Raw genomic sequence first — 14,502 nt, 5'->3', positions numbered from 1 at the left:
CCTTGGCACCAGCGCCCTTGGTGAGACCCTCCTCCTGTCCCCTCCAAGCCTGGCCTGGCGCAGCCCCGAGTCCTGACCTAGGGGAGCCCAGGCTCCATCTCAGAACCTCCAGCCAGCTGGGGAGAGAACTTTCCTTAGACTCGCCAGAGGTAGGGAGCTGGGTGGGGCTGGGGGTGCAAGGGCTGGGGTGCCAGGTAGGGCTGCACCACCCTGGCCGCCCTGACCACAGGCACATCCAGGACACTCGGTCCTGAACGGGGCTCAGGTTCGACAGCTTTGCCCGTCCCAGGCATCCCCAACGTGAGAAAATCACGTAAGCGGTCCACTTTCAGAAATAACTTAGTTGAGGGTGTTTGAACTGATTCAAGTCCAGCCCATCCCCCAGTGTCTCTGAACAGGTGTCTCCTTGAGATGGCGATCAGTTACCAGCACCTACTGTTTTCTTCATTCCCTGGTGTTTCTCCCTTCAGAGGGCTTAGGTGGGCCTTTTTCATGGGCTTATCCTGAGCCCCCAGGCAAAGAAATTCCTTGCAAGGGGGTAATAAATTTTAGCTGTCATTTGGGAAGATTGTGCACCCCATAGTATGCAGCAATGAGGAGGTGGGGGGAGGGACTTGCACAGTAGGGAATAAACTGCTTGCTACAGTCCTTGTCTGTGTGCCTGCCCTTCAGACACCTGAAACTTATAAGGCCGTAATTAAAGTCTCACTTCTCTGTACCTCGTCCATCTCTGTACCACGTCCATCCTTTGGCATTGGATGGGTAAGGGCATTTCTCACATACTGACTAAACATTTCATATTAATGACTCCCTCAGGCAACGCAGAATGTGTATACACTTCTTCCTTTTACTTATCTGCATAGGGTGTATTATGCAAGCACTTTTGGTGCCATGGCAAGGTAATCTTTCTAAATGTTCATTTAAAATTACTTCTGATATTAGGAAGTAACTCTTTTGTTTCCCCAAAACTTCATTTAATTAATATAGTTGCTTAAAAATGAATGAAGAGCTGAAAGTCAAAATCTACTTGAGAAACAGGCTTGTGAGTTAGGAACCAAGTCTTTTCCCCACTCACTGCCAGACAGAATCACCAGGTCCATTTTCAATGGCCCAGCAAGAAAGGTTTATTTAAGAGAAGCCAACAGCTTTTTTGATCATCTACAGTACAGACTCCACGAGATGCACAGCCCCCTGCAGGGCTGCAGTAAGAATCTCAAATGAGACAGTCTGAGGGCAGCTCACTCACAAAGTCACACTCGGTTCCTTTGTGGGAAGGGTCTATATGATCTCAAGCTCAGTTTACCTCCCACTTCCAGAGGTGGAGAACATGATCGTAAAAGGAGCAAGTGGCCAGGAGGCTGATGTCACAGTTCGCCCCTTCCACACACAGTTCACAGTCACAGGTCTTGGCTGCTGTGGCGCTCTTGCTTGGGCCCTCTGTGAGTGACAGGAGAGCAGGTGCTGGCTTGACTCCACTTTGGAGTGTGGCAGGGCCCTCCCCATTGTCATCCAGTACACATTCAAGAGAAGGTGCTGGTGACTCATCTGCGACCTTCAAACTGTGAATCATGTTCGCCATTCTGGCTCCTGGGTCACCGTGAAGAGAGGAACATGAGGGGACTGGCTGCAAAGAACGGGAGAGGAGCCAGGACCAGTCGGCCCCATATACCAGCGAGTTGGGTGATGTGTGGGACAACAAGACTGTCACTTCCTGTTTCTCTGGAGCCAGAAATGGGAGAACGCAGGAAACACAATGTTAGACAGAGGTGATCACCCCCAACCCGTGGCCCCATCCACCTTCACGGGGAGATTCCCAAAGTGCAGCCCCCACTTGTCAGCAAATGCGGACTGAGCCGCCACTGTGATGCAGAGGAATCATCAAGCCGTGGACAGACGATAGAGAAGAAAACAGTAAAAGCTGACACGCTGAAGGAGAACTTTCCCCGCTTGCCTCCAGGATGCTGGCAGCCAGACAGGCAACCAAGGGGTCCTCTCTGGAAATGGAGCAGCCTAAAGTATGATAACGTAAGACACCTGAGAAAGCTCCCATGAAGACAACTGGCCTGCCTGACACTACATGGTAAAGTCCCACCCATGCACAGAAATCCAAAAACCCAGCAGAAACGAACAACAACAACAAAAAAAACGAAAGAGATGGAAGAAGAAGTAAAGACAAATTACAAAGGACACAAGGGATGCAAGATTCGACTAGAAAGTTAACAATGGGCAATGACGAAAGGCAAGGAAACAAAGAAAAAACGAGATAAAGTAAGACATGGAAAGGGTCAGAGAAAAAGTCACTGAAACAGAAAGAGTCCAACAGACAGAAGTGGAGCTTCTGGAGAAAACAGAACAATGAAACAGAATTAACATTTAAAATTACAACCCAAGAACACCTTCCAGAAATAAAAATTAAAAACCACTAAATCTATATATGAAAAAAGCCTACAGAAGTGGAGCTTCTGGAGAAAACAGAACAATGAAACAGAATTAACATTTAAAATTACAACCCAGGAACACCTTCCAGAAATAAAAATTAAAAACCACTAAATCTATATATGAAAAAAGCCTACAAAATATCTAACAAAATCAACCTAGGATAGTGAACTCTGAGACATATCCTAGTAAAACTATCACCTTCAAGAATTAAAAAAAGAAAATCCTACTCATCATAGCCAAAAGGTGGAAACAACCAACATGTCCGGCATTGGATGAATGGATAGACAGAATATGGTTTATCCGTACAGTCTCAAAAAGGAAGGAAATTCTGACACGTTACAATAGGAATGAACCTTGAAAACACTGAGCTAAAAAAAAAAAAGCAACAAAATAAAAAAAGCTAAATGAAATAAGCCACACGCAAAAGGACAGACATCGGATTTCACTTGTATGGAAAATCTAGATGAGACGGGAAGAAAACCAGTAGTTACCAGGGGCTTGGGGGATGTTTGAGGTGATGAAAAAGTTTTGGAAATAAACTGTGGTAATGTTTGCACAACATTCTTAACATACTTAATGCCACTGAAGTGTACACTTAAAAGTGGGTAAAATGGCATATTTTATGTTACATGTGTTTTACGACAGTTTATAAACAGCAGTTTACAAAATTATCAGGTCTTTCAGGCAGAACGAGCAAAAGGCTTACAGAGGCAAAGAGATCCAGCCCCATAGGCGTCTCTGCTGCAGTGGGCCGGGCAAGACCACCACGCAGGAAAGTTCTCGATGAACTCCAGCAAAGAAAGTGACAGTCCAGGATTTAACAGGCAAGTACTCCTTCAAGTGTCAAGACTACAGAAAAAAGTATTGAGCGTGCAAGAATTCAGGGAACACCATGCTCACGAGCCTCTCTGGAAGAATCCATCCAAACCAAGCTCTGCCAAACAAGGGATGAACGGCCACAAGGACTGCCGGGAGCACCACCAACGCTTCACTGTGAGCTAAGACCAAGGAGGAAACAGGCAGGGCAAGGACAGAGTCATACCATGCAAATGATGTTGCATGTTCTGAGTAAGAACATGTCCCTAGGGGGCTGGCCAGTCACAGCTCACTTAGTGCGTGGTGCTGGTGACATCAGGGCAATAGTTTGGATCCCTGTACCAGCCAGCCACTCCAATACAAACAAATGAAATGCCACTGAGAACAGGAGGAGAAAGGGGAAGACAGGGTAAGTTCACTGACATCACACAGGTAGCAGGTGGATGTCAAAAGATCATCTATAAAACTAACCTGTTGTAGGTTAAAAAGGGCACTGAGAGCATTATTGAAATATTAGTATAAGCATGACACGAGAAAAATACTTTCCTAAATATCAAAATATGCTAGAAAAAGAAAAAAAGGAACAGAGAAAGCAGACCACAGAGAAACAAATACTAATTTACTAATACGGCATGATATACAAAGAAAAAAAACCTGAAGTCTGAAGAGTGGAGCTCCAAGAGGTAGAATACACGTGCCAGTCAATGTGAATGGGCTTTAGTCACCTATTAACAGAAAAAGACTTTCAAATCGCCTCCCAAACCAAGGCCAGACTATGCTGTATAAAAGAAATATACTTCTGGGCCGGCCCGGTGGCGCACTCGGTAGAGTGTGGTGCTGGGGAGCATGGTGGCGCTCCCGCCGAGGGTTCGGATCCCGTATAGAGACCTGTCCGCTCACTGGTTGAGCGCGGTGCGGGCGCGACACCAAGGGTTGCGATCCCGTTGCCGGTCGGGGTACGGGCGCAACACTGAGGGTTGCGATCCTGTTACCGGTCACGAAAAAAGACAAAAAGGAAAAAAATAAAATAAATAAAATAAAATAAATATACTTCTAATTAAGTAATATAAAAAGGCTTTAAAAAAGGAAGGGCATGAACTGGCTAGCTGCCAAAAAAAGAAGGAAGGGCAACGGTGTGCTAGGGGAATAAAGACGCAGGGGCTGAGACCTTACGGCAGCGTAGAACTCAGGCCAAAACACGTCAGACACGTCCAAGAAAGGTGCTTTCTAAGGCAGAGCTAAAATGTGCTGTGGAGATATGGCAGTTAGCATTTATCTATGCACCTAGTGATATAGCAGCGTCCTCAATAAAGCAGAGGAGAGAAAGAGAAAGTGCTCACAAGAGCAGACTTTTAACAAACCACTCTCAGTACAAAACAGGTGGGGTAGGCAAGAGACAGAGATCCAGAAGCTCCAGGCCATCTAATGAGCATGGCAGATCATCACGCCCAGTAATTCAGAACATATCTCCTTATGTGCTCGTAGAACATTAACAAAAATGATCATGTTAATAACAGAGGACTGAAAAATTCCATAAAGTAGGAATATTACAAGCAAACAACGCTCTCCGATCATAATGCAATGAAACAAAAAATTAATAACAGTCAAAAACCAAAAAAGTCTTTCCACCAAGAAATATTAAAACCCACTACACCAGACTTGGGTAAAACAGGAAATACAAACCCAAATTACAAAATTTCTTTAAAAAAAAATGAAAAAGAAATTATACATCAGAACCTAAAAATATGCTTAAGTCAGAGAAAAAGTCAGACATAAAACACTTAAATTAACACAAACAAAGGAATAAAAATTAGCAAATTTTATTCCCAATTCAAAAAGCCAGAGAAATGGGCCGGACTGTGGCTCACTTGGGAGAGCGTGATGCTGACAACACCAAGTCAAGGATTAAGATCTCCTTACTGGTCATCTTTAAAAAAAAAATGTAGGGCTGGCCCCGTGAGAGTGCAGTGCTGGCGGCACCAAGGCCACGGGTTCGGATCCTGTATAGAGATGGCCGGTGCGCTCACTGCCTGAGCGCGGTGCGGACGATACCAAGCCAAGGGTTGCGATCCCCTTACTGGTCACAAAAAAAAAAAAAAAAAAAAAAAAAAGCAGATAAATGAATAATTGCCTAGGAAAATACAGTTCACCAAAAGTGACCCCGGGGGGGGGGGGGGACGAACCCAACCCAAGGGTTGCGATCCCCTTACTGGTCACAAAAAAAAAAAAAAAAAAAAAAAAAAGCAGATAAATGAATAATTGCCTAGGAAAATACAGTTCACCAAAAGTGACCCCAGTGGAGACATAAGGCATAAACAAAACAGTCTACCACACAAAATATGTCAGGCCCAGACAGTCTCACAGGAGAATTTTATCAAATTTTGAAAGATAATCCAAACGATGCATAAATTACTTAAGAGAAAATGAAGAGATTTGTTCACATTCTTTTCATGAACCAAATATAATGCTGATACCCAGTCTTGACAAAAATAACACAAAAGAAAACTTGGATCACCTTTTTTTTTTAAGCAAAAAGATGTAGCTTAATTCTTCAGTTTCTGAACAAATGAAATGATATCCCTTGTTCTTGAATAAGATGCCTCCTGATCAAAAGTGTGTCAGTTCTAGAGTTAATCTATGCTCAATGCAATCTTCATTAACAAACCAATAAGCTTATTTTCTGGGACAAGTTGCAACTCGCGTTCATCAGGAAACCTTCAAAAAGGATGAGCTGGAGGAGGCAGTAAGGAACCTACACACACAGTCTCTGACTTAGGGTGGTTCGGCTTTACGGTGGAGCCAGAGTGATGCTCATTCAACAGAAATCGTATTCGAGCACCCAGACAACCGTTCTGCTTCTCACTTATAGCACAGTAGCCAATTACAAGAGATACCTGACACTTTAAAATAGGCTTTGCATGAGGATGATTTTGCCCAACTGTTGGCTAAGGGAAGTGTTTTGAGCATGTTTAAGGAAGGCCAGGCTAAGCTACGACGTTCACTACGTTACAGGTATTAAATGCATTTTCTAAGTAGGGTATTTTCAACTTACAATGGGTTTATTGGGATGTAACCACCCAACCCCATTGTAAGTCAAGGAGCATCTGTATTATTAACACAGTACAAAGTCTTCCCGGTTAAAGTAATAAGGGGCTAAGAGGTGAACAGATGGCCAGTGGAACATGGAGATCCGATACCCAAGAAAGGGCATCTCCATTCACTGGGACTGGGTAGACTTTTCAATACATGGTGTTGGGACAGCTCCATAACCTAAATAGATGAGTGAACTCCAGATCAGATCAAAGACTTAACTGTAAAAATGAAACAATGCAAGTACTAGGAGAAAACATTGGCAAAGTCCTTTATAAACCAGGTGTGGGAAAAGGCTTTGTAACTAAGACTCAAAATCCTGATTGTCTGAAATACTGATAAATTTGATTACCTTAAAAAAAAACAAACTACTTCAGCATGAGGAAAAAAACACCACGGGCAAAATCAAGACAACAATCCGAGAGAAAAAATCTCCAACATATACTACAGATAAAGAACTGATATTCCTAACACATAAAGAACTCTTTAAAATCAAAAGGAAAAAAGATTAGAAGCCAGAGAGAAAAACAGACAAGAAATATACAAAGATAATTCATAAAAATAAAAATATAAAACCAGTCCTTTAATACATGAAAAAATATTCACTTTCACTCATCACTAGAGGTATGAAAATTTAAACTACTCTGAGATGCCATTTCTCACCTATCAGATGGCAAAAACCCCAAAGCAGACAACACGCTCCGCTGAGAAAGGCTGTCAGGAAGCAGGTGCTATCCATGCAGCTGGGATAAAAATCACACACCCTTATGGGGAAAGTTGATGATGTCTAATTAGATATACGTTAATCCTCCGACCCTGCAATTCCACTTCTGGGAGGTAACCCTACAGATACACTTCCAACCACACGAAGACACACGAGCAAAACAAAATACAAAGGAAGGGCTATTTGTAGTTGCAAGATATCGGAAGTAGCCTAAATGCACATCCACAGACAACTGGGTGAATAACTACCATATGTACAACCCCTGGATGGAGCGCTGCATAACCTTGAAAAGAACAAGGGAGGTCTCGACCTATACGAAATGACTTCAAGGATATATTTTTGAAGAAATAAGCAAAGAACAAAAAAATATATATAGATGTTATCTGTTATAAGAAAACAGGAATAAGAGAAAAAAATGCATGCTTATATTTACTTTTGCAAAAAAACACAATTATAACCAAAAACTAATGAAATTGGTTACCTACAAGAGGTGAGTGGGATGAGGTAAAAGGGATAAGGGAGGCAATGGTACTCGAAACACACTTTTTGTATAATTTTAATTGCTAGAATATTGTTAATGTTTTTACATCTTCAAAAGACAAAAACTAAATCAATGAGGATGAAGAAAAAAACCTCTAAATAAACGAACCTAATTTTATGAGAGTACCTCAAAAAGTTTGTGGAAAGATTCCTATGATCTTTTAATTCTGCTTTTCCATGAGCTTTTTGAAGTACCCTCATACTTCAAATAAATAACCTCACCCCCCCCCAAAAAAACACAAAAAACAAATCCAAGGAAATTTTAAACACAGTACTTTGACTATATATCCTCAATTTAAAAAAAGAACTGCAGAGACATCTTGAATTTACTTAGCTGACTTGCTTTTGGCAGCAGTACCAGCAGCCACTCTGCAAGGTCAGACACGTGAAAATAAAAGTGCAGCAGGCATGCAGCTCAAGCGGTGCTCACAGGGAAACTCACCCCTGTCAGCGCCTGCACTGGTTAAGACCGACCTCAGGTAGTTTTAGGATGAGAGGTATTACAGCGTGTTCGCATAACGAACAGAAATGATGCAGAACAGAAAGGAAGATACTGCAGAACTCAAGTCCTCGAGTAGGATCCAGAGCAGGGAAGGACAGGCCTGAGGAGTGAATACGGCTCATCCATGGCAACAGGAGAGAAGGAAGAGCACGTGCAGGTGATTCCGGAGGGCTCGTGGATTTAACGGTGGGGACATGATTCAGGGTGGGGGGAGAGAGGGAGCCCATAAGCTGAGAGAGGAGGGAAAAGGATACCGGGTGTCTGAGAACAGGGAAGAGAGCGTGAAATGGCTCTGATGATGGATCGATGCCCACAGATGTCATGGACTGCCCAGCGATTCCAAGGATCCACTGCAGCAGAAACGAGAAGTGAGACCACGCCATGGGGCTGTTTCCTCCAGCCACATTCTACGGCCCAGGCACAAGCACAGCTGGGCTTAACCAATGCTGGTTTCTGCCCAGAGAGTATGAGAAAGCCAGGGGAAGAGAGCATGGGCACGTCCGGGACACTGGACCACGCAGTCCAAACTGTTCCCGGGCAGGAAGAGTATGGGAGAAAGTCAGGCAAGGACAGTTATGAGAGTGACAAGAGGTAGAGCTTCTCAACTAGAGGCCCCAGTGGAGTCAGAGAAGTGCCAAAACACAGGAGGAACCTGGTCAGGGAAAAACCGTGGTTACAGAACAGAGATCCTGGAACTGAGATTCTGGAGTTGGCACACTTACAGATCATGGCAAAGTCTAAGGTGTGACCCTGGGAATGCGTGGAGGTTGGGGGAAGAGCTTGGCAGAGTGAGGGGCAGGGAACTGGGAAATCCATATCCCCCCTCCCCCTAAAGGCCTGGCTGCCACAGTCCCCACTCACCTGTCACTTTCTGGCAGTCCAGGATCTTAAAGCCGTTGTGCGTACAGGCCGCCAGGAGCAGGTGGTGGTGGAAAGGGTGCCACTTGAGCCTCCACACCCCGCCCTGTACGGGAGTGTCTGAAAATGGTTGCTGCATGTTCCGAGTGTCCCACAGCAGAATGTGCTCGTCATAGCTGAAACCAACCAACCATAGTGGCCATGCAGGAAAGCCAATGCTCACTTATTCCCCAAGGCCCCTAGGTGGTAGGAAACACCTCAGGAGACCCATCCTGCTTATCCCTCAAGGACTAAGTCCCCCTTCCCAAACCCAGATACCAACACTCTGGTTTGAGAGCTGGCTGGATTAAACATCGTGATGGTCACCATGAGAAAAGGAGTGAAAAACGCAAGAAGGCCCCTGTGAATGCATTCTAGGAGACTCACCTTCCCGTGGCCAAGACGAACTCCCGATGGGGACTGCTCTGAATGCTGCACACACCCATGGAGTGTCTACAAGCAAAAGACAATACTTGAGCCAGGGCCCAGGCAGGGACTCACGTAGAGAAGGTCCATGAAGTAGGAACAGGGAGATTTGGTGTTATACACTGTGCTCTGATCCTTTGTCCAGTTACCTCTCACTGCTGAACAGTGATGTGCCAGGTTTCCTGGTGTCCCAGCCTTTCAGAAGGCCATCATCTCCCCCTGTGTGGAAACAGAGAAGCCCATCAGGAAACAGAGCCCATCAGAGGAGCCCATCTCACACTGCATGAATTTATGTCTGTGAGGAAGTGCTCTTGGGTGACTTTCCTGGGTGGTTTCAGGTTGCCACCGGGGTGGGAGAGCCCAGAGATAACAGCCCAGGAATGGTCACCACTGTGCCCTATCTTCAGACTTAAAGAGGAGCCTGCGAGGAAGAAGGTAAAGATCAGCAGACTGTACCCGAAGGAATGAGGAAAGAATGCAAGGCTGTAGGGCGCCAGTGCCACGTGGCCACCACTCATCATAATGACCACGTCACCTGTGGCCAGCCTGCTTCAGAAAGGGCTCTGGCTCAAGGCCCCTGGCTGCCAAGAACCACAGCTGTTGTCTCAAAGAACTCTCAACAGGAACTGCCTGAAGGAAGCAGCACATATGAAGACTTCTTAAGGTTCCAGAAACTTCAGCACACCCCCATGTGCTTTAAAGGGGAATCACCACCCACCATCCATCCATCCAATCATCCATCCATCCAATCATCCATCCACCATCCATCCAATCATCCATCCCATCCACCATCCATCCAATCATCCAATCATCCATCCATCCAATCATCCATCCATCCATCCATCCATCCATCCAATCATCCATCCATCCACCATCCATCCAATCATCCAATCATCCATCCATCCAATCATCCATCCATCCATCCATCCAGCCACTCATTCACCCACCCACCATCCATCCACTCACCATCCACCCATCATCCATCCACCCACCACCCCTCTACCACGCATCTACCCAGCCACCACCCATTCACTACTCCTCTATCCAGCCCTCTATCCATGCATCTATCCATCCATCTACCCTCCATCCACCTGTCCATCATCCACTCATCCACCATTCATCCGCTACCCACTCATCAACCGTCCTATCCATCTATCCATCCACCACCCATCCGATAGGTAGTTACTGAATACACACTACAGAGCCCTGTGACCGACATGAGGAATATGGGGTGAATGTGATCTACCATTAAGTGGGCCAGAAGAATCAGCTGACCGAGGCATGAAGCCTGTGGTGAGCCTCAAATGTAAACTGACATTCTGTGGCAAAGTTGTACGGAGAGGTGGCACAGGCTTCTTTACATACTGGTCTCGTTGCTTTCCTTCATGCCCTGCACATCCATGCCATCAGAAAATCCTGTTAGATCTGCCTTATGTATATCCAGGACCCAACCATTTTTCTTCACCTCTAACTGCTTCCTACTCAATCTGAGACAATCTCACCACTCACCTGAACAATCTGCACTCAACACATACACAGAGATCCTCTTAAATTTTAAAATATAAATCAGGAAATGTCATTCCTTTACTCAACACCGTCTAACACCTCCCTTTTCATTCTGAGTAGAAATCAACACTCTCCTGTAGCGTGCCACATTCTCTCCCTCCCTCCCACAGCAAGTCTTCCATCAGAGAGGCGACTGGAGGATACTGACCTGAATACACGATTTCTGTTTGCCAGTAATTGAAAGCAGCAATCCAGGCCTCATAGCGATGGGCCTGCCATGAGGCCACTTTCTGCAGTCCATGTCCAGCCTCATTCACCCTCAGGAGGTGGAGCTGTCCCTTGGAATCACTGCTGATGATGTTCAAGGGCTGGTCGCTGGCCCTGGACACAGAGACCAGTGCAGAAATCTGCTGAACTCTACTAACCACCCTCTCCTGGTTCCCAAGCAGGTCCGGGAGAGGTTCTCCACTGATGCAGACACAGTGCTTAAGAAACTTGCTTGGGCATCTGGCAAAGACCAAAACTACCACTAAGCTTGTCAAAGAAACCAGTGTCAGCTTCTCTTAACAAAAATACTATCGTCGTGGGGCCAGCCCGGTGGCGCACTCGGTAGAGTGAGGCGCTTGGGAGTGCGGCGGCTCCCGCTGAGGGTTCGGATCCCATATAGAGACCGGTCCGCTCACTGGTTGAGCGCGGTGCGGGCGCGACACCAAGGGTTGCGATCCCGTTACCGGTCACGAAAAAAGACAAAAAGGAAAAAAAAAATACTATCGTCATTTACCTAAAATGCTGGAATTTTTTTTTTTTTGTCTTTTTTCGTGATCGGTAACGGGATCGCAACCCTCGGTGTCGCGCCCGCACCACGCTCAACCAGTGAGCGGACCGGTCTCTATAAGGGATCCGAACCCTCGGCGGGAGCCGCCACACTCCCAAGTGCCGCACTCTACCGAGTGCGCCACCAGGCCGGCCCAAAAATGCTGGAATTTTTTAAAAAATTAGGACAAGTAGTGATATTCTCAGGTTTGGGGAGTACAATCAAGGCTCACAGAAGGTAACTTTAATTCTCTCTGGTGTGAAAACAGGAATTGATACTCAGAGGAAACACTCAGGACTCCTAACCAATGCTCCCCTTTACCTTCTAGTTTTCCCGGTGGACCAATCCAGGGACAAGGCCAGACACTGCTCCTCCAGGGCAAGGCTGGACACTAGCTGAAGCCCATAACTGCTCTTCTACAGGACAGAAAGGAACTCTGTCAAAGGGAAACAGCCCCAGGTCCCGGAGAGATCTTTCCTCTCATTCCGGGAGGTCACTGCTCCCTCATCTGCTTCCCACTGAAACACCTGCCATGTGCCAGCACTGAGCAGGACCTGAGGACATGTTCCACACGCCTGGAGGACCTTCCCACACACGACCCTGAGGCAAGAAAGTCTCTCTGCTGTCACACCCCCTCACTGTCTACCCACGCCTAGACACTATCGTGGCGCCTACGTAGGCTCAGGGATCCACTGCCAGCACAAGTTCTGCACCACCCCAGGCCTCCGGGGATGCTGGCACATTCTCTCCCAAGATAGAGACAATGGGAACTTTCCTCTGGTTTCCATTTCAGAAGCCTGACTAGCCATTAAAAAAATGTTTCTCTTTTCTCAGACCCGTGTAAGTTTTATTATGCAAATAACGTGGCCAGTGCTTAACTCTGTTGACAGGCTCCCACTAGGCTGCCGCATCAGTGTCCTTTACTGTTTATGTGTTCCTGCCTTGAAACCTCGTCCTTGGGTGCACAGTCTTCCTTAGACATTTCCTTCCCTCATGTCTAAGACTGGGCTACTGCCCTGAGCTGGCCTGAGCCAGGCTATTCCTACACAGGCCCTCAGTTGCCAAGAACTCAGCGTTATATTGGATCTATGCTCCAGTCCCACTCACAGTACCTACATTAGTGTGCATCCCTCCTTCCCAGAGTTAGGGCATGATTTCATGGGCTATTTACATCGCTCCACTACACAACGTCCCCAGTTCTCCCTCCTCCCCAACAACAATCACATGAAGTCATTTTGCCAACGCATGGTACAGTCTCACTGTAAAACACTTGGAAAAACTCATATAGAAATCATTTGCTCTCCTGATAATCAGTGAGAAATACCATTTTCACATAGGAAATTGACTGTTATTTTTAGCCTCAACCCAAGACATTCTTGCCTAGGCTTTCCTTACAGAATGTTCATACCCAGTGACAGGTAAACAGCCCGTCACTTCAGCGCTTCTGCTGGTGATACATGAGATGACCTCCTCTCAGTTAGATGCAGACCCAATACAATTCAAAAAAGACTCCATGTTCTCTTGGAACAATTATGATAAAGCTCATCATTGAAAAGGGACCATTCTAGAAAAATATCTGTACCAACACAGCCTCCCTCCCTAACCCTCTCTATTCAGGTCCCTTCTACTCCACAGATCCTGCCCCAGCAACTGACCTCAGATCCCACCAGGCGGAGCAGCTGTATGGATCCACTGGCTTCTGCCAAGCCCAGGAGGGCATGGCCGGATACTGGGATGTGGCACCTAAGGAGAGAACTCACCTGTCAGAACTCAGGATATACCGAAAGCACAGGAGAGCATGCCATAACTTATTATTTAAATGTCAGCTCCAAAACCAGTTAAAACCTACAACTCTGTTCCCAATTGATTCCCTAACTTATGACAGCAGAATACCTACATCGCTTCCCACACTGACCTGTCAGGGCTAGGACACTGCTGAGTCAAATGTGTCCCCAAAAGTCCATGTAATAGAAACTTAACCCCGCTGTGACAGTGTTGAGAGTGGGAAGTCGAGTCGTGGTGTTTGAAAGGTGGAGCCTTTTAAGAGGTGACTGGATTGTGAAGACTGTGCTCTCATGAACGTATTAATCCACTGATGGCTTAATAAATGCCAGTGGCTTGGTTCTGCCATCTTATCTTCTGAAGGAGAGCACGTGAGGAGGCTAGCTCTCCTGCTCGGCCCGTCCTCGCCACGTGACACGCTGCTCACCGCAGGACTCCGCAGTGACCACTAAGAAAGTGCTCACTAGATTTGGGCCCAGCGCTTTGAAGTAAATGTTCCTTCTTCATAAATTACCCAGTTTCCCGTATTGTGTTCTAAGCAACAGAAACAGACTTATACAGAAACCGATAAAGATGAGCCGCAAGAACAGCCCCTGCAAGTGCCAACAGGCGGGCAGGACAGACGCCTCCCTGTCTCCTTGAAGGCTGTGAGGCTGGCTCAGCTCCCTGATCCAGTGGAGAGAGAGGACAGGCTCCAGGCCGAGCGGCGTCCCCGAAGTCGTACCACTTCATGTCCAGGATCGCAGCAGTGTCTCTCCTGTGGACCTCAGCCAGAGGGCAGGCAGAGTCGTCCTCACCGGCCCTGTACAGGAGGAGGCGACCCTCACGGACCTGCGGCTCGTCCACGTCCGGCTCCCTCTAGAAAGCGCAGACGTGTTCTCATCAAGGGACGGGAGAAGGGAGCCGCGGAAGGAAGTGTGGCCGCGCTGCCCGGCGTCCCGGAGCCCCAGGGCCGCGCGGGGCCGC

General features: G+C 46.6%; 1 protein-coding gene across 1 annotated transcript in view; it reads right to left on the bottom strand.

The window, feature by feature from the left end:
- Positions 1-1,095: 1,095 nt before the first annotated feature.
- The window catches only part of DPH7 (diphthamide biosynthesis 7), a 14,330-nt gene continuing 923 nt past the window's right edge, over positions 1,096-14,502 (bottom strand). Inside the window, exons 2-9 of the mRNA XM_008576619.1 lie at positions 14,261-14,394; positions 13,410-13,497; positions 12,076-12,170; positions 11,149-11,321; positions 9,584-9,653; positions 9,396-9,461; positions 8,973-9,145; positions 1,096-1,719 (exon numbers count right to left, since the gene is read on the bottom strand). Of these exons, the coding sequence (XP_008574841.1) occupies positions 1,295-1,719; positions 8,973-9,145; positions 9,396-9,461; positions 9,584-9,653; positions 11,149-11,321; positions 12,076-12,170; positions 13,410-13,497; positions 14,261-14,394 (1,224 nt within the window). The 3' untranslated portion in view covers positions 1,096-1,294. The remainder of the gene's footprint in view (positions 1,720-8,972; positions 9,146-9,395; positions 9,462-9,583; positions 9,654-11,148; positions 11,322-12,075; positions 12,171-13,409; positions 13,498-14,260; positions 14,395-14,502) is intronic.

Source organism: Galeopterus variegatus, unplaced genomic scaffold (assembly GCF_000696425.1).
Source record: "Galeopterus variegatus unplaced genomic scaffold, G_variegatus-3.0.2 Scaffold1373, whole genome shotgun sequence".
Classification (NCBI taxonomy): Eukaryota; Metazoa; Chordata; class Mammalia; order Dermoptera; family Cynocephalidae; genus Galeopterus; species Galeopterus variegatus.
Note: the sequence above shows the minus strand (reverse complement) of the source record. Positions and strands in the feature narration are given on the sequence as shown.